The sequence below is a fragment of the Haliotis rufescens genome, unplaced genomic scaffold (assembly GCF_023055435.1).
Source record: "Haliotis rufescens isolate VD_foot unplaced genomic scaffold, xgHalRufe1.0.p SCAF_62, whole genome shotgun sequence".
NCBI classification, from domain to species: Eukaryota; Metazoa; Mollusca; class Gastropoda; order Lepetellida; family Haliotidae; genus Haliotis; species Haliotis rufescens.
Genome location: NW_025964353.1, coordinates 1,237,105 through 1,260,904, shown reverse-complemented (window position 1 = coordinate 1,260,904; position 23,800 = coordinate 1,237,105). Strand labels below are relative to the sequence as shown.

Genomic DNA, 23,800 nt, shown 5'->3' with positions numbered 1-23,800 from the left:
GTTAAGGTGTTTGCGGCAAGTTAGTGCAACCAGTTTTATTACCTGACTACTTGATAAGAGTACCGTAATCTACATAATCAGCACCCTGGAGGTTCTAAGAAAGTCTGAGGTCAAACGAGTCCTTTGGGAGGACGTTATTCAGAATTGGGAAAATATTAGGACATTGTACTCATATGTTAAGCATGTTAATTTCTCTCATAAATGGCAAACAAATGTCCTCAATCTCATCAAAATAAGTTTTTGTACTCCAGATCATACCGCTCTGCTTCTACAGCTTAGGACGCCTGCACAGAAGGTTCAGGGAGGTGAACCCGGAGTAGACTTTGACCACCAAGCTGATTGAAGGATGTCCGGGTTCTTGAGATTTCCAAAACCATTTGACTTTATGTTATTACATTACTTCTGAAATTCTGATTTGAACAAATAAACACCACAATAATTCCTTCAATGGTACTCTCTTTTGGATATGGATGACAGAACTGACAGGATGTATAAATATATAATAATCCTGAGCACCAGGCAGGGAACAAACAAGTGCCATCTTTTAACGTCCCTAGGTACGACACAGCCAGAGGATCAAACCACTGACCTCCCACTCTCCAGGCAGATGCACTTTCGTATAGGGGTTGTTATTAAGTGAAGGGTGCTAATTACGTTGATTATGGTACTCATACATTATCTTTTGCATATAAACCAACAAAAATACTGCATTCACATAAATAACAATAGACAAAGACATATGATAATTTGCACAAAATATTGTTAGCACATTTTAGCAATGTTAGTGGTTTCACTTGTGACCTTCATCAAGGTTGTCATGGTTACAGCATTCTCTAGCAACTGTACAATACATACGGCATAAAAAATCTAAACAAGTTTTTCCCTGTAATGTCTTTGAAAAGAATGTCTGGCTGGTAGCCTCTTGTGAAGTAGGATGTGAAATGGGGTGTGTGTAACCAGGGTAGGAAGCAGTAGTTTTATTAAATCAGAATTAACTGCTTTCGTGAAAAGGCAGTGTGTTGGTGCCACAGGCGGTACCTGAGAACTATTTCTTAGGCCTAAAATCTGCATAGGTCTCTGTGAGCAGCAACAATCAGGGTGTATGAACCATGACTGATGGTACAGATACAACCATGAAATTTAATGATTCAGTCAAGAGGCCAGGCAAAAATTTATTACTTGCTTTACATTTTTTTGGTTTTTTTTCTGTCAAGAGTCAAGGACCTATTTCACAATGCAATTTTAGTGCTACAACTGCCATAAAAGTATGGGGGTTATGATTGTCTTAGCGCTAAAATTGCTCTATGGAACGGGCCCTGGAAACCACAAAATGTTTTAAATGTTGGCCATGTTGATTTAGAAAAACATTTGAAATAATGTTTCAGCAATAACAGAACCAAAAGTTTGTTTGAAACAAAACAAACAATTTCAATCAAACAGAAAATAGATTAATTTGGCAAAATATGGCTGTTAAACATGATAAAATAATAAAGATGTTGTCTGGCCTCAACTATGTGAAATGATAAATGTTTCATCACAAAGCATTGGATACTGAACAGATTGAAAGTCTGATGAGATTGACTGAATCTTCTAAGATTGATGATGGTGACCTTGGGATTCCCATACTCAATACATGTCTACACCCCATATCAATAATATTTAACTTCATTGCATATATCTGTATGTAATCTCATCAAAAAATATGTTTTGGACCATTGTGCTTCCTGCGAGGATACTTTATACAAGTGAGAAAATGAACTGAACACCACATCCAACACTGCCAATATCTGAACATTTACCATGTTTACACAAGGAATTGTTTCTCTGATCTAATAATTGGGCTTAATTGGAGCATGCATCCATGAATGAGTAAAATTTATGTTGTACCAGCATCTTGTTTGTTCCATTTATGGACTACTATTCATACAATAGTGTTTCAAATTGTTTCTAAATTAAAAATTTGGAATACAATACACGTATATTGTTATACATATTTGAATACGGCCTTGTGCATCGTAAATTATTGCGATGAACTTTTAACCTCCAATACCTTTCCCTAAATTCATATTATTTGATTAATTTTGTCACGATGGCAGTAACATAAAGTACCATAAAGAGTCCAAACGGCTGTAGACAACATTGAGATATTTCATTAGTTCCCTTCAAAAATAAAACAGTTTGTGAAAAGGACAAAGATTTCTAAAAACATGAAGAATTGGCGCACAGAAACCATGGAAACAATTCCCATTGCTAAAGATACAAATTTGTTGATTATATTCCTTGTTCGAACCATGCGAACCCTAACAGTATATTGACACATTATAAAAAATATGACAAATAAGATTTACCCTGAAGTTCAGTTTTTGAAAAAAACACATACCACAACAACATGGACAATGTATTACTGTCTATGGCAATGAACTGACCCTAATTTTGAAATCGATGTGATCGTAACCCATGTAATGCTGTGTCGCCCATAATAATGTCAGACCAGTTGCTCACAACAAAAATGACAAGCTTGCAAATCACAACATCCTCATTTGTCCTATCTACCGGGTATATACACATACACGTTGTGAGATTAAACCACAATGGTGACACTTTCATGCACTGATTTGTGCTTACAAATGTTTCACATGCCCACTTTGTGAACATGCTTACCGTATTCGACGTAACAAGCGCCCAGGGCGCTCTCAAAATTAGAAATAGGGGGCTCATAATCATGATAATAGAACATAATTTTGGTGTGAAAAAAAAACAGAGTTGAAAGATTGTTAATATTGTGGTTTATGCTGACGGCCTGAAATGCTACAAAAGAAAAGTCTGTGCGTATTATACACGACAGATATATTTTCCAGAATTTAATTGTCCATAATTAAGGGTGCATATAACACATGAGTGCGTACTATACAGGAATAAAGAAGTCTTGTGGACATTGGTCAATCTGAAGGGGTGTTAATTGGGATTGTTCACCAGCCAAAATATATGCAAATACCGCTGTGGGCGCTTATAAGAGCGGGGCGCTTATTACATCGAATGCGGTAATTCCAGCAAGATGACAAATTTTGTTTAATTATCCTCATCATAATCATGGTAATATTTAAACATGATTAACATCATCAAGGGTAATTGTAAAGTCAACATGATTAAATATTGAGTGATTTGACACGCACAGCGTCACACATGGACCACATGAAGGCGAGTCATCCAAAGTTTGAGTTCTGCAAGTTGAATCATGTATAATGTATGATAGTACCCAGATACACGACATGATTGAAAACTCAGCTGCCATTCTAGCACAAAGCACCGTCACATACTGGCAAGCACAAAACTAATAAATGCTCTTTTTTGAAGCTTGTCACTCTGTATATTGCAAACTAAAATGGCTATACTTCAAATATTAGTTCAGCTACAAAAATGAAATTTGTCTTTATTGCCACTGCATGATACTAAATGCACTAGTGACAGCCAGATTTTAACATTAATATATACGTAAAAATAATAAATTATTCTATTCAGGACAAACTGTTTCTCACTTCTAATATATTCTAGAAAGTTTATATTGTTTTCCAAGCAGTGTTTAAGTCACAACCACTGTGCTATAATAATCATGATGACAGTAACACAAATATTCTCCATGTCTGCTTAAGAACAAAGCCTGTGCTATGCTGGACATGGTCACTACTGCGCTACAATTCATAAATAGAAGTCTAATGGTCCTATTTGCAGCATAATTTGATGTCATGACACACTATAAAGTTTTCACAATCCTGGACATGTTGAACACTTTGATGAATGAGACACAATCCCTTCACACAATGTGACACATATTTCCTTATTTTATCCAATATTTTCTCACAGAATGATAGAAAACAGAGGTTTTCCCTGCTGTTGCTGCTGCTGTTGGGGTGGCTGTTGTTGAGGTGGTCCCTGTTGTGGATTGGCTTGTACCTGAGGTGGCAGTTGTACCAATGCCGCTTGGCCCTGAATGACAGCATGATTTGGAACCGCATCTAAGCGACCTTGGCCCTGTGTACGACCCTGACCCTGTGAAGGGCCTTGACCCCTGTGGAAAGAGACAGTTGAAGTTGGTGCCCGGGCCCCAGAAGGCCCAGGATGTTGAACTCGCGGCATCGCCCCCGAGTACCCACCAGCATCAACCCTAGAACCACCATGGCCGTGGGCTCTGTGAGGTCTTTCACTTGGATGCACATTAGAGTTGCCATTGCTAATGTTTGGTGCAACTGCACTAATACTTGGACGCAAAAAACTATGAGGCATTGTATTGTTTCTGTCGGCAGTAGTGTAGCTACTGGAAGGTCGGAACAGACTGCTGCTGCTGCTGCTGGAGGCATCTCGAGCAGACCATGGACTGCTGTGCGAAGGATTCAGACTGGAACCACTGTTCCGACCCATATTTGGATTGGAAGATCCGGATGTCACACTGGATGATGAGGTTGACACGTTCCTCGGATTTGAGGCTGATGATGTTGGCATAACTATATTACCCTTACCACTTGAAAACACACTTGGAAACGCACTAGCAGTTACAGCTTCTCTGGCAGCAGTAGTGGTCATGGCCGTGCTTGTTCCCGTGGAGCCAATATTCCTCACTAAGGACAAGGGAGAAATTCTAAGGGTGGGCTGAGCTTGTCTAGGGAATGTGTTCATAGACATGGGCGTTGGACTGCTGTGTTTCATTGGTTGTGTGAGAGCTGAGGTTTTCTTTGTGTCTGTACTTGTGCTTGATGAATGATTTTGATCCGATTTGTTGTGAGGAGATGGGAGCATGAAGTCCTTCCAAGATGACTGTCTTTGTACAGCTTTGTTGCTGGATGTATGAGGCAAGGTGGCTGATACTTCGGGCATCCTTGAAGGGGAGTCCATTAAATCAGTGTCTGATGTGGGAGAGGTTACCCCTGAGCTTGTAGCCGAGTCCCCACGTTTGTACGGTTTAAACGCTGACGTTGGTGAAGCAAACCTGACCGGAGAGAATCCCGACATGTCTACACTGTTCAGCGAGGATGGACTAGCTGGTGATTCTTTTCCTTCAGCAGAATCACCACTTGACCTCTGTTTTGTAGCAGTGCTTGCAATTTGAGTATTTGAATCTGACACGGTCTTTCCTTTCATCTCCAATGCGGACATTATGCCAAGGTTCTTTGGTGGTTCACTGGACCTTACTTTCTCAGTAGGGAGATTACTAGTAAAAGATTTCACATTTCTGGTTACAGGTGATTGTCTAGGAGAGGAATGAGCAAGAACTCCTTCAAACCTGCCTCCCATTTTGGACGTTGCTGCAGCAGATGTAAACCCTTCCTTGCCACCAAGACCACTACTTCCTTCTGGTTCCTGTCGAATTTGAAGCTGAATATAATCCGCCTTATAACGAGAGTTTTTATTTCGACCAGAATCCAAATCCTTCATCATGTTAAGTTTTGGTCCATTCAGTTTGGGTGAAATATTGCGATGTGAGTATGTATTAACATCATCAACATTCATGTAAGTTTTATCACTAGTGACTCCTCGAAGACCACTTCTTTCTAGACTCGAGTCCGATCTTGAACTGTCCAAAATATCCTGAAGATCGGAGTAGAATCTAGGTGGTTTTGGGGGAGGGATACCAGGAGGTAGGGAGCTAGAATGGCCAGCTGATATGCATCTTCTGGCATGAGGACCATTGTCACTAACCTGATCACAGAGACCAGAGGAAGAGAATGAGGATGCTTTGTGATGGGTTCGAATGTTGGACGCATCTCTTTCACCTCTAGGCCTCCCACTCCCTTTATTTTGCTTAGGGATAACACTCTGATTGACATAAAGCTCAATTTCATCATTATCCTTCTTCTGATTTTGCTCTTGGAAATATTTCACTTGAGTACTAGATTTGTTTCTTGGAGCAACTGTTGATGTGTTGAAATTAATATTATTCCCTTCCACAAGTGGTGTGCTCCTTTCTCTAGTTGATCCAGTATGAACAGTTACTTCAGGTTCAATAACAGGTGCACTTTGATGAATTTCATTCTCATCATCACTGCAGTTGACATTCTGATAAATCTTATCCTCATCAATATCACATGTAACTACCTGGTCTCCCATGTTGGCTCTCATTGAGTCATTGTGAGCATTGATAGAAAGAACTTGATTATTGATATCAGAAACTTGCACATAGGTGTCCCGGATAGCTTCTTCATATGGTGGTAATTCCTCTTCATCAAAGTCTGTAGGTAACAGATCATTATGAACAACATCAGCTTCTGTCACACCATCATATATAGTCATCCGTTCAACTTGAACTGGAACTGGTATTTCATTTCTCTGATTTCGAGATCGTTCATTCCTTCTAGAGTTATCACGAGGAGTATCATGCTCTCCTCTGTGTCTTCGTTCTTCTCCTCTTTGACTACGATGTCTTCTCTCTTTGTTTCGTCGTGATGAATCAGATCGGGATCCACCTGGTAGAAACTCCTCTGCCTCACGTCTGCTTCCATGGTCACTTTCTCTTCGGGAATGACTTCTACGTGAAGATCGTTCAGCCAGTGGTGCCCTACTGCTTGTGCTGGATCTAGCATCTGTTGCACCTCCTCGTAAAACGTTTCTTTGAAGTGAATTTGGTGCTTTTCTGGATGTTCTCTCAGTTGTATACTTGATCTTCTTGTCAAATATGACATACTTCAAGCAGATGATAACAGATATGATGTTTGCAAGAAAACTAAAAATACTGAATCCTAGTGCCAAACCATGGACCATGATAGTAGAATTATGCTTCTTGAGTTGTGTTTCCGGCCTAAAACTTCCAAAATGATAAAAGTTGCTGTCATAATCAAGTCCACCCGACGAAAGAATAACCATCACAAACGACACAATCACTCCAACGATTGCTGTAGCAAAGTAGATCTTTGCACTTAAGGGTGCCCTTATCTGGGAAGCACTTATTGCACATATTCCAGACACGAAGATAACCACTCCACACCATAATCCTGTTCCAAGATAATGTCCCCATATTTTATGGGTGAAAGCTAAAACACCAATGACCACTTCACCCAATCCGAGGAGTGATATCACAATCCCCAAAATAAGAACTTTGACATAAGGGAACTGAATCTGAAGGCGTACATGGAGCCTGGACATATTCGATTTTCAGCATTACTTTTGATATAAACAGTTTTTCTTTGGTTGGAGATTCCAACTCTGGACACCTAGGGTACCTCGCACCATCCTATCTCTTATGTCAACAAATCGGATCAGACTTCTGTTGAACTAGACGCTTCTTTACCTCTCGCCACCAAAAATGGAAACTGTCCTGCCTCCGCAAGGTTCTTCCATGTGTAGCCATCCAACCTAATTCGACCCTGAAGCCTGAATTTTATGGCCTTGGTCAGAGATTGTCAATTTTAAAACGAAATAACTTCGAAGAGCACCTGCACAGGTAGACTTCCGAGGTGCCATACCAGTAAAAGACGACTTATCTAATTGGACAAAATGGGAGAAATACGACCAATCAAAAACGATGTTCTTAACATCACCGGAAGTAGTCAAGTCAAGGGTCATGACCGGCGGCAATTATAGTCGTTTGTGTGCTTGTTTTGCCGTTTACAAATTTGGTCAATGAAAACATGAAATTTACGATAAAACATCACTAGACATGATGATTTACACATTCAATGGTATTTGTGTACTGTATGGCGGACAATATTTCATACGCAGAGATTAAGGTTACATGTGTATTTGTCTCGTAAAATAAGCCGGAAATAGCGATCAGCTGTTTACACATTTTCGGATTTTCTTCCCTGTCTGTGGGTGATTTAGTTTTCAGAATTCTTAATGTCATGGCCACTATCATGTCTGAAACGAAATTCCAGTGATAGGAAGACCGAAGACTTTGTATCTCTAACGACTAATGTTAGTTTCAAGGCGAGATCATGATCAGTTAATGTGGTATGAATAGTCGATCAGTTCATACACGATTTCGACAATATTAATGCAAACAAAATTGAATGGAATCTTGGAAAAAAAGTATCCCTGTGTTATGGATTTTCGGATACGAAAGAAACATTCGTAGTTTTCTCTCTTATCACATGAACAACTCATTCACTTATAATAGACAACTTTCTTAAAAAAATTAGCCATCATCTGAGTATGGCCAGGTAGCATCTAGTGTAATAACAGGATTAACTTGCGTGCTTCACCACATATCTTGGCTCATAAAAATCATATGTGCCCTAGGGTCATATTATGTCATGAGACAACAGTGTTTTGTTTCCGTCATCCATCCGTCAGAATGACATCACACAAGAAACGACGCCATAGCTGAAAATTGTTGACATTCGACAAATTGTGGTTCCACTGATGTTGCGACTTGCTGTCCTTATAGGTAAACACTAAAATATGTACACATCCTCTTCGGTAATAAATAGAACATTATATTCATGTTCCTGTCATACTGTGTTTACAACGCTCGTGCTTAAATTCTCACTATCGTTTGGGAAATACCAGAATTTATAGACACGAGTATCGTAAACAGTATGACATGAACACAAATATAATATCCTCTATTTCCTCTGGCAGTATGGTAAAGTGTAATCATTATATTTCCCATTTAAACACCTGCTCCAATAAGAGCCCCGCCATCAACTCGTCGGTCAATGTGCTGTAATCATTAAAATCACCCTGTACTAAACACAGGGTCACATGACACTCATTGTATTCACTGATGTAGATTACGCATTTCTTCCACAAATACAGTTTTGTAGAAGAGGGTGCTTATACATGCTAACACTTTGCCCTGACGTTTTTTGTCAACAGCAAAACATTTCTGTCAGAAAATGTTGCAAAAGTTGTATTTTCATTGACACTTTAACTAGCTGTATGTTTTTACTCCTTCGCTAGATCTCTGACATCAAATGAACTTCTGACAATATACACATTCGCTTAATTAGGGAATGCTGCTGGCAATAGGGAAGGGACACCAGTGGTCTTCTAGCGGGCTGCAATTCCTTGTGCAAAGTTGTATCCCTTAGCCTTTCAAACACGATCAGATCATGGTGCAATTAATATTCTTAGTTGTCAAGAATTCCTAATCTATCTTTGAGAGTCATTTTTAGTACACGCCACTGCTGTAATGACAGGCTTCAGACTAGTGACTAAAGTTCACCTGAATTTGTCAGCGCCATGACCCTGCTCTCGGGTTTTACCGAAGTGGTAACTGTCAATGTAGGCTTTTCTCGCATCTTACACAGACAAAATGTATCTGAAATGTTGTTAAAAGCAAAGTTAAGCCAAACTCACTCACTCTCTCGGAGACCCGCCCATGTCACTTTTCAAACATTGCATATTAAACATGGATGTTTCATAATTGTGTAGGTGAATAGATTAGTGTTAGTCTTTCGTAAGAGAAATCTAAAAACATCATGAGATAAAGAAAACTTTGTCATAAGAAAGAAAGAATGGAGATAACTATGGATTTGATTTCAGACTTCGAACACAACTGGAGTATTGGAAGACATGTTCTATTGCTGGTTGCTACGGGAACCACAGACCCTGGTATGGCTGCCGATGCTCCACAGACTGGCAGCAGCTGAGACAGGTGACGCTTTTTCTTGTCTGGTGACATTATTCATATTTTTAGATCATGTTCATATTGAATCTAGATAGTTAGAAATGGACTTCAGTAACCCATGCTTGTCATAAGAGGCAACTGACAGGATTGGGTGGACAGGCTGAAATGGACTTCAGCAACACATGCTTGTCATAAGAGGCGGCTGACGGGATCGGGTGGACAGGCTGAATCTAGATAGTTAGAAATGGACTTCAGCAACCCATGCTTGTCATAAGAGGCGACTGACAGGATCGGGTGGACAGGCTGAATCTAGATAGTTAGAAATGGACTTCAGCAACCCATGCTTGTCATAAGAGGCAACTGACAGGATTGGGTGGACAGGCTGAAATGGACTTCAGCAACACATGCTTGTCATAAGAGGCGGCTGACGGGATCGGGTGGACAGGCTGAATCTAGATAGTTAGAAATGGACTTCAGCAACCCTTGCTTGTCATAAGAGGCGACTGACGGGATCGGGTGGACAGGCTGAATTTAGATAGTTAGAAATGGACTTCAGCAACCCATGCTTGTTATAAGAGGCGACTGACGGGATAGGGTGGAACGGCTGAAATGGTCTTCAGTAACCCATGCTTGTCATAAGAGGCGACTGACGGGATCGGGTGGACAAGCTGAATCTAGATAGTTAGAAGTGGTCTTCAGCAGCACATGCTTGTCATAAGAGGCGACTGACGGGATCGGGTGGACAAGCTGAATCTAGATAGTTAGAAGTGGTCTTCATCAACCCATGCTTGTTATAAGAGGTAACTGACGGGTTTGGGTGAACAGCCTGAAATGGTCTTCAATAACCCATGCTTGTCATAAGAGGTAACTGACGGGTTCGGGTGAACAGCCTGAAATGGTCTTCAGCAACCCATGCTTGTCATAAGAGGCGACTGATGGGATCGGGTGGACAAGCTGAATCTAGATATTTAGAAGTGGTCTTCAGCAGCACATGCTTGTTATAAGAGGTAACTGACGGGTTCGGGTGAACAGCCTGAAATGGTCTTCAGCAACCCATGCTTGTCATAAGAGGCGACTGATGGGATCAGGTGGACAGGCTCACTGACTTGGTTGATGCGTGTCGTCATATCCCAGTCACTGGATTGTCTGGCCCAGACTCAAATATGTACAGCCCGCCATCATATTCCTGAAATATTGCTGAGTTCGGCATTGAACACAAAGGATAGATGAGAACTTCCTTGCTTGTTTTTTAATCAGCATTCCCGCACACATTCGACAATCTACAAGTGAAGAATGTTGAACAATGACATCATACAATAAATTAATCAAAGTTCTTGTTTCATCTTATCTTTGTTATTGTTTCAGAAAATGTTCTTTTTGTTTACAGTGAAACATGAGGCGAAGTGCATTATTTGTACATCTTTCCCCAGAATAGGATTCAGGTGAGTTTCAGTTAGCTAATTTCATATTTTTCTCAACATTGTAAGAAGCTTTATGTGTTTGTTAACATTGGACCATGTTCCACCTATGGAGGGCTTTAAGAGCCTCTGCAGAGTTGTGTTCAGGCAAGGAATTGCTGGTAGTCTAACCAAGATTTGTCCTGATTTTGTACCTTGGCTGTTAATTACCAGACCAATGCTCCTGGGTTTCTGGGAAATGGTTATGTCACTTCGGCTGTTCTTCTCCCACTGAGATACCATCAAATCACAGTAATCCTGTTCACCATGGTGAAATCAACATAAAACCTAGAGGAAACCCACATCCATATGTTATTGCCTTGGTTGATTGTTCACTTGAGATGTGTTCACATGGGAGATGAGCTGGTTGCATAATCCCTGGGCACGTGAAAATCTGTGTTTGCCGTATCAGACGACTATGTTTTTCATAGAGGCGACTAATGGGATTGGTTGTTGCATGTCATCGTATCCCAATTGCATAGCTCAATGCTCATGATGTCAAGCACTGGATTGTCTGGTCCAGACTCAATTACAGACCACCGTCACATAGCTGGAATATTTGCTGATTTCAGCTTTAAACAACAAACAAACATCTGTGTTGAGTTGGACGTAGCTCTCTATAGACACTGTTACCATATTTACCAGCGACACCATGTCCCAGTTGTGTCCTGTGTAGGGTAGATGTGATGATGTTGGTTGTGTTTTGTTTTGTGTTGACGCCACATGTTAACAGTATTCAGCACTCTGGAGGTTTCAAGGGCATGTGTGATTCTTGTCAAATGTTGCACGACTTATGTTACTCCTTATTTCTTCACAACCTTTAATTGTTTCTTTAAGTGTTATATACAAGACGACTAGCATTGATTGTTTCTATGTTTGTACAATATGATAACTGCTTTCATTATGATAATTGTTTCTGCTGCTACCTCGTCAAGCCATTTTGTATCACAGGACAAGAACAACATTGTGATTGGAGTGCTTGAATATTGTACCCTCTTCATCCAGTACTGTGAATCTTTAAATTTATGCGAGCGTGTATTAAATGCAAATAATGTGACTGGTCTTTGCTCACAATGACTATCAACAACACAGCCTCACTGCACACTTTGGATAGTGGAAATACCAACTTGAATATAAACACTAACACCGTTTATTAAGCAGCAGTTATAACAAGTATATAACAATGTCATTCAAAGAAAAGGAATTACACAATAGGCATCCGGTGAGTTATCACTGCTGTGATCAAAAGTTCTACCCACTCGTGTCAAGCTTGTTGACACCTTCTTTGTATACCAATCAGTGAACTGTTGTTGGTTCAGTTATTCTATTGCCTTTGAACTTCCTTAATGCCAGTCAACAGAGTAAACATATAAACTGTGTGTTGTTTTTAGGAAAGCACTGTTTATTGTTTTTACGAAAAGTGCTCTACTCAGCACTAATAAGCGGTGCTATTTGCTGTTTGATTGGATTAAGGTAAGGATATGCATCATTCAACTGGGGATGGGATGGGGTGGGGGAGTCGCATTGGTATTGAGTCACATTTTTGGCTTGGGGTCAGCAGTCATATTAATTTGGAGACACATTAATTTCCAGATTTACAGTATTAGGGGCCATTGGGTAAGAAAAACACGCAATGTTGGCTCTTCAACGTTTTAATTCCCCCACATGGTACAATGTGTGAAGCCAGTTTCTGTTGAAATATTCATAAAGCTCAACTCTTTCACTCCTCCAGTGAAGATATTACTGTGAAACGTACCATCAGATATCCCCATTTTCAGTTTTAAGATTCCTTGTTTTCTTCTCAATTCCAGTGTCAAAATTTGTGCAGAATTTGTATTTTGTGTGTGTGTGTGCACTTATTGCCATGCTAGAAGACACGAGAGACACAGACATCATGGCAGACTCCCTACTACGACAGTTGACCACATACAAGCTAGACCATGTTTTTACAGGACATATTTGGTATGAATGGCACAGTTAGTAAGACTCTACTGGCTCATGACTTGAACTATGGTCACATGAAGAACACAAATTTGAAAATGTGACAATGACAAGATCGCATCACGACAAGACACTGACTGATAGAGTAAAGCAATGTGCAAGAATACTGTTTGACAATGTGACTGACAGGTTTCCAGACAACGAATTGTATTCTGTGTTTGGAACCTTTGACCCGACAAATTTCCCTGACAAAGTTAGTGACCTGGGGACCTGTGATGTATGGGGGACAAGAGAATTTCCAGGTTAGGTATCCATTATGGCAGCAGACGACAAGGACATACCCATATCGACAAAGACCATTTAGAACGAGAATGGGGAATATTTCGTCCTTTAATCTTCAACTACAGACGGTTGACATATCGACAGCTATTGAGTAAAGCGCATGCTTCCAAATTGCCCGATCAGTTCCCAAATATTGTTTAGCTCATGGAGATCGGTCGTGTACTGCCCGTGTCCAGCGTAGAATGTGAGAGGGGATTTTCTAAACAAAACCCTCGATAAGACCGGCTGAGATGTAGATTAACATCAGAGACACTGGACAGACTTATGCGTATATCGCTTTGTGGATTGACAGATTTTGACCCAACACCGACGATGCGACGCAGGAAGACTAGAAGCAACCGACAGCTATACAGTGGAAACCGTTCCATAGCTAAATTAGTCAAACCAACATCCCGATAGGTTGACATTGTATATATTAGATTTATGTGTCGTTGAATTGCTAAAATATTGTATATATATATATCATGTATATATGTTATGAAAGTGACACTTGAGTTTTTTCTTTTATTCATGCATGAACATCCAGCACCTCAGATATGAGGTGGGCGTGGCCAAATGCAGATGTCCGATTGGCAAAAATTTATTTCCGGATCCCTGGTGCGAACCATCGCCACATGCATCCATGGATCATGGAGAAGGGAGCATTCATTATTTTGTCAAAAGAAATTAAACCTCACTTTTTTATTATTTGGCCTTATAAACATAACTTCATACATGTATTTGACTGTAAATATTTCATATTTCTCCTAATTCATTACATCATCAAGTGCCTTCTAGTGGTGTTGTCCCTTGCATGTTTCACTGCCTTGTACGGCTCACGGTGCAATCTGGAGAATAGCCCTGTAGTGCTGTGCAGAACATTGTTGTAACTGGAACTTTGTATATTCCTGCATTTCATTTACAAAATGTGAGTTTTTAGAATGATTGTGGATGCATTTTGTGGAGTTGTATGCTTTCATACTAATTAGTTGGGTATTTATTCTATATTTGTCATTTGTGTATCACTTTATTGACTTTATAAAAGGTCTGGCAGTTCAGTAACTGAAAAACTACCTGTCAATGTAGTTGCCAATTTTATCCCAACCCTGTATTTATACAACCATGACCACTTTCAGATTGAAGTATCATTAACCGGGAAACTATTATAACATGGCAGATCAAATTCCCAATGCCCACCCAGATTATTTTAGTTCTATAGCTTCATCAAACATATGACAAGGCCGATAATCAAATCTTCTTCTGGAGTTATCAGTTTGATATTTGCATTTGTTGAAACATTACAGGCCAAAATCTCAGTAAAACCTAAATTTGTTTCAAAACAAAAATCCCATGTATATTTTTTTTTTATAATTTGAGAATACATTCACTGTATTCTGCACAATATAAGAACTGAAATGAACTAAAGAAACTTTCATGTGATGCAATTATGTTACTTTTAAATTCTTACCTGCATAATCATATCCTGATAACTATGTTGAATTCTTCTTGTAAATCGAAATATTTCTTTGATGAGAAATTAATAAGATATAGTAAATTATGGTGTGACAGATTCAGTGAAAGTGGATATTTTCACTCTAAGGCATGTTTAATTGGAAATGAATGTACTGTTTATGTAATATTTGTGTTAATTTCGACATGTTGCCAGTTAACAGCTGAATAGGTTGGATATGTGAAGAACGGTGATCAAATGAAACCTCGAAGATAAAAGTAAAAGTTGTCTATTACTGATTCCGTTTCCTCACCTGGTGGATTGAGACTTGTACTCATGTTGTCTATCAAGTCATAAATATATTTTCTATCGATGTCCAAAGACTTTTGTTATTTGTAAACTTTAATTCAGTGTACCATTCTGCACGGACTTTGAGTTATGAACGTGTGTCAGCGAAGAGTAAGACCACCTTGTGTGGTACATGTGGACACCTTGGTTGAAACCCTTGAGCACACAGGGCCCGGGTGGCCAAGTCGTCTAAGGCACCGCGATTCACAGAGTTGCGTCCCTTGGGCACACCAGAAACATATCATTGTGGGTTTGAATCGTCCTTCGTCCCGATAATGTTTCTAGGTTTGTCAGCGCCATAACCGTGCTCCTGGGTTTCACCAAGTGGTAGACGACTGAGACCTGCATCATTTCGGGTTTTAAAATTTCCTCCCACATTAAGCTGACAAGCCGTGATATAACTGTAATACTGTTAAAAGCAGTGTTAAACCCAACCCGCTTACTCAGTTGAACACATGACATGACCAAAGACTCTATTAGGGGGAACATGGGATTGTAAAACAAATGGTGTGTGTGTGTGTGTGTGTGTGTGTGTGTGTGTGTGTGTGTGTGTGTGTGTGTGTGTGTGTGTGTGTGTGTGTGTGCGTGCGTGCGTGCGTGCGTGCGTGCGCGTGTGTGCGTGCGTGCACATGTTCGTGCGTTCGTGTGCGTGTGCAATCTGGCTGGTGCTCTAATGGGAATTGAAGTTTGCAAATCTCACAAACTATGTACCATGTTTACTGTGCATCAATACTTTTTTTTGTAACTCTATACAAAAATTCAATCCAGAATGTGAAAAACATGCCCTTCAGCTTGGTGAAATGCATATCACATTAATAAAATAATAAGTTTGAACAATATTGGACAAGAACAACCTTGATTTAGCTGGGGGGTTTCTGTTTCTGTCTGTCTCACAATAGTGAGAATTCATGTAGAGAGAGAGTGTGCTTCAGCAGAGACCATATATGGTCTCTGGCTTCAGAAAATAATGGATAACTATTGTATTTTAAATAATGATAAACGTTGGCTCAAAATGAAATTTCTGGTCATGAAATACTTAAGAAAAGCCGCAAATCTGAAAACGCATACTGTTTGTCTCCTAAAAACACAATCTTTGGATGACCAGTAGACCCAGTGGACTAAGGGACGCAACTCTGTACAGGGACAAGTTTTATAGTGCTTGCTCACTGAGATACCATGCCACAGATTAACATGGATACCCCACTCAGACACAGTATACTGACTCCGATTTGACCAGTGTTTGTTTTAGCCCCATAATGCAAATCGTCAGACAGGGAAACAGCAACTATATCTTTTAACATCTTTTAGTATAATGTGGGTGGCGATAGAACCCGACCTTCCTCTCTCCACAGAGGATCTGTCCACTAGATCTGTCCTCTAGATCACGGAGGCAGCCTGAGTATCAAACATAGTCGTTAGTACTTAATAGAGATTTGTATGTTTATTATATACAAAATGTTTGTCTGCTCATATCAGCATATCAGATTTCATAATCTGTGAAATTGATATTTTCCTCTTTTGCTGATGAAACGATTTCAAGAAAGAAACATTATATGTGATTATACATCTTTACATGACCCCCAATGGTCCGTTATGGACAAGGTGGGGTGAGGTGAAATTGGGTTAATTGCACGGCTATATGTGTTTGGCTGCTTGTACTAGTCCGGACTGATGCTGATTTATAGTGCTTGTCCACTGAGATACCATGCCGCAGTTTAACATGAATACACCACTCAGACACAGTATACTGACTGCGAGCGCCAGACAGGGTACAAACATGTACCATCTTTTAACGTCTTTTGGTATGACGCGGCCGGGGATCGAACCCCTGACCTTCCGCTCTCCGGGCGGACGCTCTACCACTAGACCACGGAGGCGGTCAGTGTCACAAAGAACATCACAGAACATTCCACATGTTGCTATAACGCTGTGTTGCTTGGCCCTATGCCGCTTGACATCCATCCATGCCGGTCCAACTAAATAACGTGCGGGAGCGTCCGGGAACGTCTGGGAGAATGATACTAAATAATTAAGTGTATTCCAAATAATTGGGTTCTTGTATTAATTATGATAAAGTGCCGTTAATGAGGGCGCCAACCCACTCCTCCCTTGAATCACGAATACGATCTAATTTCTCACTCTTGAGTCTCATTGCTCACCTCTGAATCCCGAATACTATTTAACACAAATCTCAAAAGCATTGAGAAAAGGGGTGCGATTTGAAGTTAAATTATTGAAACAAATATCGAAAAAAAAAATATATGAAGGAAATATTTACATACACCATACGTACCAAATACGATTTGATTTGATTTCAACTGAACGCGATGGTCGTAGTCTTTGAAGGATAAAATGTAAATTTGCTTGTGTAACAAAAATAATGTACATTTATAGTGTCATATTCTGTAAACTATTTCATAAATAATATTGAATGACAGACATTTTCAAAAGTTTATGTGTGGTCCCAAATGTTTCACTGGGTGTAAAACGTCCGGTAGCATATCTATGAAGTTTCGTTCTCCATAGAACAATTCATCCGTAAACAAATGAAACTTCCACATTTCACCAGGTTATACACATAAATCAATATTCTCAAAAAATGTCGCCTTCATTTGGCCCCGGAAAGCACGAATACATGCACGTAATTACCTCTGGCTCGATTAGATAATTAACTGCGGTACTGCCATCCGGTGCACCTTCTCACAGGCTGCAGATAATGACACATAGCCCAGTTCATGTCAACGATAGGACTTAAGAAATCACTGACAGGACTTTATGTCATACCCAAGTTCATGTTAACAGTACTAAACACGATGTTGTTCCCACGTGTTCAACGAGTGGACGTGAGGAAGCTCGAATACAACTATCAGTCAAACCAGATTTCACGGTAGATGCTGCTCCCCTGCAGCTCAGACGATGAAACGTTCCTCTTGAATGTGTACCTGAAGATTCTAACCAATCAATGTGTACCTGAAGAGTCTAGCCAATCAATGTGTACCTGAAGACTCTAACCAATCAATGGCTCTTCCATGACGCTTCATCACCTGCATGCAGATAGATGTGACATGGGAGCTCGGTCATCATGTCAGCTGGAGGATCTGTCAATGAGAAGTGAGTGTTTGTTCCTGCGAGGAAGTAGGAGAGTTGACACATTGCATGCAAGAAACCACCTCAAGGATATGGCTGATCCATCGCGGGAGATTTTAATCCAGAGAGGCGCCTGTGTCTGTTTAACTTTGTGTCCTGCCAGTAACACTGTGTTCAATGTTCAGAAGAAATTAGAATAATTGTTGAAAGACTCGTGCTGTGATTTGCTACAGGAACGGACCCAAGCAAATATTTAGCTCAGTGACTTGCGTATGTCGGTTCTCTTAGACAAGCGGCTTGGTAGACGCATAACGAAACTGTTCGTGAAGTCAATCTGACGTTTTTGTTATAACTGCACGGTTCCCAAAGACCGAGCTTGCACATTTGGCGTGCTGACATTCCTCTTACAGCATTGTGGTTACAGTTGACCTATTCTAAGGTCTATTACCAAATCTATCACTGGGTATACACACATATCCACCGGATAATGCAAGTACATCCTTCGGCATCTAATAAACTTTCCATATCGGACGCAACGGAAATATGCAAGTCCGTATTCAGTATCCAAGCCGCGTGTTCCGATTCCGTTGGAAACGCCAAGCAGAAACTCAAGGTGTTGCTAACTTGTCTCCGTCTCACAGGATTCCTGTATTACAAGCCCAAAAGGGGTGAACGCAACAGAAAGGATTTTGTAAGTAAAATCTATTGTTCAACGGTCCTGCTGATTCTGTGGATCAACTTTGGCTTCGCGACGTTGTACTTCAAAGACATGACTGTCTTTAATGGAGTTCTCTGCAACGTCATCGTCTCGACCGTCTGGTTCTTCCAAGCGGCGTGTTTTGTCACGAATAACTTCTTCCGTTGCCACCTCGTGGAAGATTTCCTATACGATCTAGACTCCTATCTGTCCGAAGTCTCCCTCGACATGTATAGATCCCTGAAGAACGCCAGCCTAGCTTTGTCCATCTCCTATTTCATCTGGCTCGGATGTGCCTTTACGTTTGGTGGGCTGGCGAATCTGTTCGTATCGGACTCCCCTTTTGATGGCACAAGCTTTGGAGCTTTCGTCATTCTTAAGATTTTCCTAGCAATTGTGTACTTCTATTTCGTGTCGTCCTGGTATCTGTTGATGAGTCTGTTCGTCCTCCTCAGCTACATCTTGTACCGCTCCTTTACCGACCTCAACACCCGACTGTCCAACGTTGTGAACCAAGATGGCTGCTGTCGTGGTGACCTTGAAATCTTTCGTTTGCAGCATCACAGAGTCTGCCTGCTACTAGAGAAAGCCAACGCAATCTTTTCAGTTTATGTACTGATTACTATTGGAACGGTAATTCCACTGATCGTGTTCACGCTTTACTTCGTGATATTTGAGAGCATTGAGATGTTTAAGTTCTTCGCCGTCTGGTGGTCGGTGTCCCTAGCCGTCCTACAACTGTTGGTGGTCTTCGTCTGTGGGGCGCTCGTCAACCATTATGTAAGTTGGAATGAATCAATTCTTGGTGTCCCTTTCTTTTTAAGAATGTAACAGGCAATGGTATTGCATTGAGGTGACATGTTGTTTTCGAAGATGAGATCAAAGGACAAAGTACGATAAGACCACCGTTGGTCCACAGGAACAGCATCATTAAGAAATAAGCAGGACGAAATCGTTATAAAAGTAATATTGCATGAGTTTTAGACCTTGTCCATTTCAATACGTATGTGTTTTAATTGGACTTTAATAAACACACTAAATGTATAGGTAAGGCTAAGGGCGTCAAAGACAGCTGATTTCAAAGCCTCTCTTTACTCTTTTTGCTAATATTTGAACATGAGCAAGGCTGATTTTATCAGGAGTGACACAGGAAAAATACAGTACAGTACAACTATATGGTATGGGTAACGGCTTTTATATTCTTGTTTTCTCTTTAAGTTCGAAAAATCAACCCTTTTCACTAATGTTAGCCATCCTTATGGACTTGGCCATGAGATATAGGTCAAAAGGGCTAAAGTAACACCTGTCTTAATTAGAGACCGGGTTAGATATGCTTGTGAAGGTGAAAGGACTACCCCAATAATAATTTAGATAATAACTGAAAATAAGTTTTAAGGGTTTATATTTTTGCGGTACAATATAACGTAACTTTATTACTTTTGTAGGCCCATGCCTCCCTGTGGCAAATCTTTGGGGTTGACCTGCACAGATTTACTTCAGAACAAAGCCAGCAGGTGAATACCGTCTTCGCTACCTTAGGTTATCCGCTCTTAATCTTTACGTGCCGCATCCTTGGTGGAGTGGATACACCTTCTGCCCGGAGTGCAATGCCTCAGCCGCGTCATACCAAAAGAAGTTTAAAGATGGTACTTCTTGTTGACCTGCCTGGCGCTGGTCAAAAAGGGGGATAAAACAACCGGTTGGCTCGGTGTCAATATATATGTGTAATGTGTATCCATGTTAAACTGCGGCATGGTATCTCGATCAGTGGGCGAGCGCTTTTAAACAGGCGTAAGTCCGGACTAATACAAGTTGCAACCCACACCCTGCACACACACGCACGCGCGCACGCGTGTGTGTGTGTGTGTGTGTGTGTGTGTGTGTGTGTGTGTGTGTGTGTGTGTGCGTGCGTGCGTGCGTGCGTGCGTGCGTGTGGGTGGGTGGGTGGCAGCTTGTATTAGTCCGGACATACGCCGGTTTAATAGCGCTCGCCCATTGATCGAGATACCATGCCGCAGTTTAACATGGATACCCTATTGAGACACATTATATTGACACCGAGCCAGCCAGTTCTTGTTTTATCCCCCTTTATGCCGAGCGCCAGGCAGAGTAACAACAAGTGTCATCCTTAAACTTCTTTTGGTATGACTTGGCTGATTGCATGGTCCGACATCATGACTTGGCTGATTGCGTGGTCCGACATCATGACTTGGCTGATTGCTTGGGCCGACATCATGACTTGGCTGATTGCGTGGTCCGACATCATGACTTGGCTGATTGAGTGTCTCATACACTATTAGGCCTCGATGTGGATCCTTGATTATGCGCTCAGTCAGTGGTTTTGTTTTGCCGCCGTAACATGACCGTACTATTGCTGAGCGGCGCGGAATAACAGCCACCCACTTGTGGACATTGCATTATCCCACATGCCCATGAAACACGGCTGTCCATATAAACACTAGACACAACTGTTAAGATGTGTCATATACATATTTTTTCAGTGATGAAACTTTGACTCTCTGTGATAGTTTACGAAAAACCTAGACAATGTATGGCTGAACTATAATTGGTATCTAGGACATGTTCATCTCTCGCCGCAGGCCTGTATGTTTGTGAGTCAGCTGACCAGCCACCCGATCGGCTTCACGGCGATGGGGCTGTTTGTCATAGACAAACCAACAATCGTAACGGTTGGTAGATAAATGCTACTTCGAACATCCCGTTCTATAAAGGGCAAGTAAAGTGAAAAAAAATGATTGCAGTTTTGTTGTGAATATCAATTTTCCCAGATACATTAAGTCAATTTCCGAGAGAGAGATTTTCACAATATTCGTCGAAGTATTTAAGTGTCCAAGTGAAAGTGATGAAATCACACGCCCTGTAATTGGCTTCCAAAACAAACCTATTAGGGGGCGGGGCCTGAAAGCTTTTCATTGGCTGATTATTAGCCGTTATACATTGACTGTTTCTACTATTTCTGTCAATCCTACAAAAATAACAACATTGCATACAATGTTGAATGTGTGAAACGACCTTTGATCTTGATATTGTCAATAATTAATATAACAATTAGCAATCGGTTAGCGTTTTTATTACTAACATCCTGTGTGGGTATAAGAAAACACCTGGTGTCCTCGGCCCAGTTCCACACAATAAATGTCTCTCACGGATTAATCCCCTGATTAAACGACTCAAGGCATCTTCAGTGTTGCTACGAAGGTGACATAAGTTGTGGACACGTTAATCGAATGGATGAACCGACAGAAAAAAAGACATGATGTATATAAAACAAAATGAGGCAGAAATCAGGCACACTAGGCGTCGGCCTGGTCGTCATGATCGTTGTAATTGCGTTGCGCGGCAAACACTGGGGTCCCGTTGTAACCCCAGTAAGGGGAATCCCCTCAATGGCGGTATGTTTCGTTTTGGGGACGACGTCGCCTGTAATTTATTTATCGCCTGTTTTACGCTATTTCTGTTTTCCAAATATAAGTTTGATCAAGCATTTGCGATTAAATTTGCCCTAAAGTATTAAAATCTGCAAAGTTGCTTTGTTGACTCTACTTGCCCTTTAAGAAATTACGTGAACCTAATACAAAATGGTCAACTCTGAAAACACCGAATTTCAAAGGCATTTGTGGTTTATGGTTCTTTATAATCGAATATATTCGCTTTAACCAATTTCTTGATTATTTGTCACTATAGTTCGTCATAACCGAATTGTGTTTGTGTAATGTGTTCTCTTTATACAGTTGCTTATTCAAAATGTATGAGAGAAAATGAGATGTGATATAAACCAACAGTGATCTAACGTTTATAGACGACTGGTAAAGATACCATCATTTCTTGGGGATGTGCTTGATTTTAGGTGCGGGTGGGGTAGGGAATGGGTTATCGATCACGGACGTGAACAATGGAAATGTTTATAAAGGTTTTCATTGGCAGTGAAAGAAGATCTGTCATTCGGAAAAAAATGTCGAACAGTAGTGGAGCATGATGTCTTGTTAGTAGACCCAGTTCAAACTGCCTACCATTGTAATACGGTGCAGTGATACCGCAGTGTTGGCATTAAGGTGTTAGTCTCTTGTGTGTTTCAGTTTGTGGGCACAATCATCACATACACTGTAGTCATCATCCAGTTCAAGCCGGGGAGCGACTGAAGTGATGCAACGCTGTCCCTCCTCCATCCACGTCCACGGCATCAACAGCGGCTTCTGTGGCTTCGTCGGTTACAGCAAGTAACAACCAGATGCGTTCACTACATTCATGAGGAGAACTTACTGTGTGCATTCTGGATCTTACCCAGGACCAATGCTTGTTTGCTTGTTTTTAACGCCGCTTTCAGCAATATTCCAGCTTTATGGTTGGTTGGTTGTTTTGTCGTTTAACGCCGCACTCAGCAATATTCCAGCTATATGACGGCGGTCTGTTAATAATCGAGTCTGGACCAGACAATTCAGTGATGACATCATGAACATCGATCCACGCAATTGTGATACGATGACATGTATCAACCAAGTCAGCGAGCCTGACCACCCGATCCCGTTAGTCGCCTCTTACGACAAGCATAATCGCCCTTACGGCAAGCATGGGTTGCTGAAGACCTATTGACGGTGGTCTGTACATAATGGAGTCTAGACCAGGCAAACCAGTGATTGACATCATGAGCAATTGGGATACGATGACGTTCATCAACCAAGTCAGCGAGCCTGATTATCAGATCCCGTTAGTCGCCACTTACGACACGGATGGGTTGCTGAAGACCAGTTCTAACCCGGATCTTCACGGGGAGATAAGCATGGATTGCTGAATTCTAACCCGGATCTTCACGGAGAGATAAGCATGGATTGCTGAATTCTAACCCGGATCTTCACGGGGAGAAAAGCATGGATTGCTGAATTCTAACCCGGATCTTCACGGGGAGATAAGTATGGGTTGCT

At 40.9% G+C, this 23,800-nt stretch overlaps 2 protein-coding genes and 1 long non-coding RNA gene across 3 annotated transcripts; 2 read left to right on the top strand and 1 right to left on the bottom strand.

Annotated features, from left to right (window-relative positions):
* Positions 1-3,360: 3,360 nt before the first annotated feature.
* Positions 3,361-7,440, bottom strand: LOC124110843 (serine-rich adhesin for platelets-like). The gene has a single exon (XM_046470291.2). It carries the CDS (start codon positions 7,129-7,131, stop codon positions 3,856-3,858), a length of 3,276 nt encoding a protein of 1,091 aa, XP_046326247.2. The 5' UTR covers positions 7,132-7,440; the 3' UTR covers positions 3,361-3,855.
* A 110-nt stretch (positions 7,441-7,550) lies between these two features.
* LOC124110801 lies at positions 7,551-11,118 on the top strand. The gene is made up of 3 exons (XR_006857333.2): positions 7,551-8,374; positions 9,475-9,586; positions 10,947-11,118. It is a non-coding gene; the product is annotated as an uncharacterized LOC124110801 (long non-coding RNA).
* A 6,583-nt stretch (positions 11,119-17,701) lies between these two features.
* LOC124110802 (putative gustatory receptor 28b) lies at positions 17,702-23,279 on the top strand. Its single transcript, XM_046470222.2, has 4 exons — positions 17,702-19,640; positions 20,306-20,374; positions 21,461-21,550; positions 22,958-23,279. The coding sequence occupies exons 1-4, from the start codon at positions 18,651-18,653 to the stop codon at positions 23,018-23,020; spliced, it is 1,212 nt and encodes a 403-aa protein (XP_046326178.2). The 5' UTR covers positions 17,702-18,650; the 3' UTR covers positions 23,021-23,279.
* The last annotated feature ends 521 nt before the right edge of the window (positions 23,280-23,800 follow it).

What these genes read in the sequence shown, in the direction of transcription:
- LOC124110802 (XM_046470222.2), top strand. Translation starts at nt 18,651, where the DNA reads ATGCAAGTACATCCTTCGGCATCTAATAAACTTTCCATATCGGACGCA. An exon ending in GGGCGCTCGTCAACCATTAT is followed by an intron (nt 19,641 to 20,305) that starts GTAAGTTGGAAT and finishes TTACTTTTGTAG; the next exon opens with GCCCATGCCTCCCTGTGGCA. An exon ending in CTTCAGAACAAAGCCAGCAG is followed by an intron (nt 20,375 to 21,460) that starts GTGAATACCGTC and finishes CTCTCGCCGCAG; the next exon opens with GCCTGTATGTTTGTGAGTCA.
- LOC124110843 (XM_046470291.2), bottom strand. Translation starts at nt 7,131, where the DNA reads ATGTCCAGGCTCCATGTACGCCTTCAGATTCAGTTCCCTTATGTCAAA.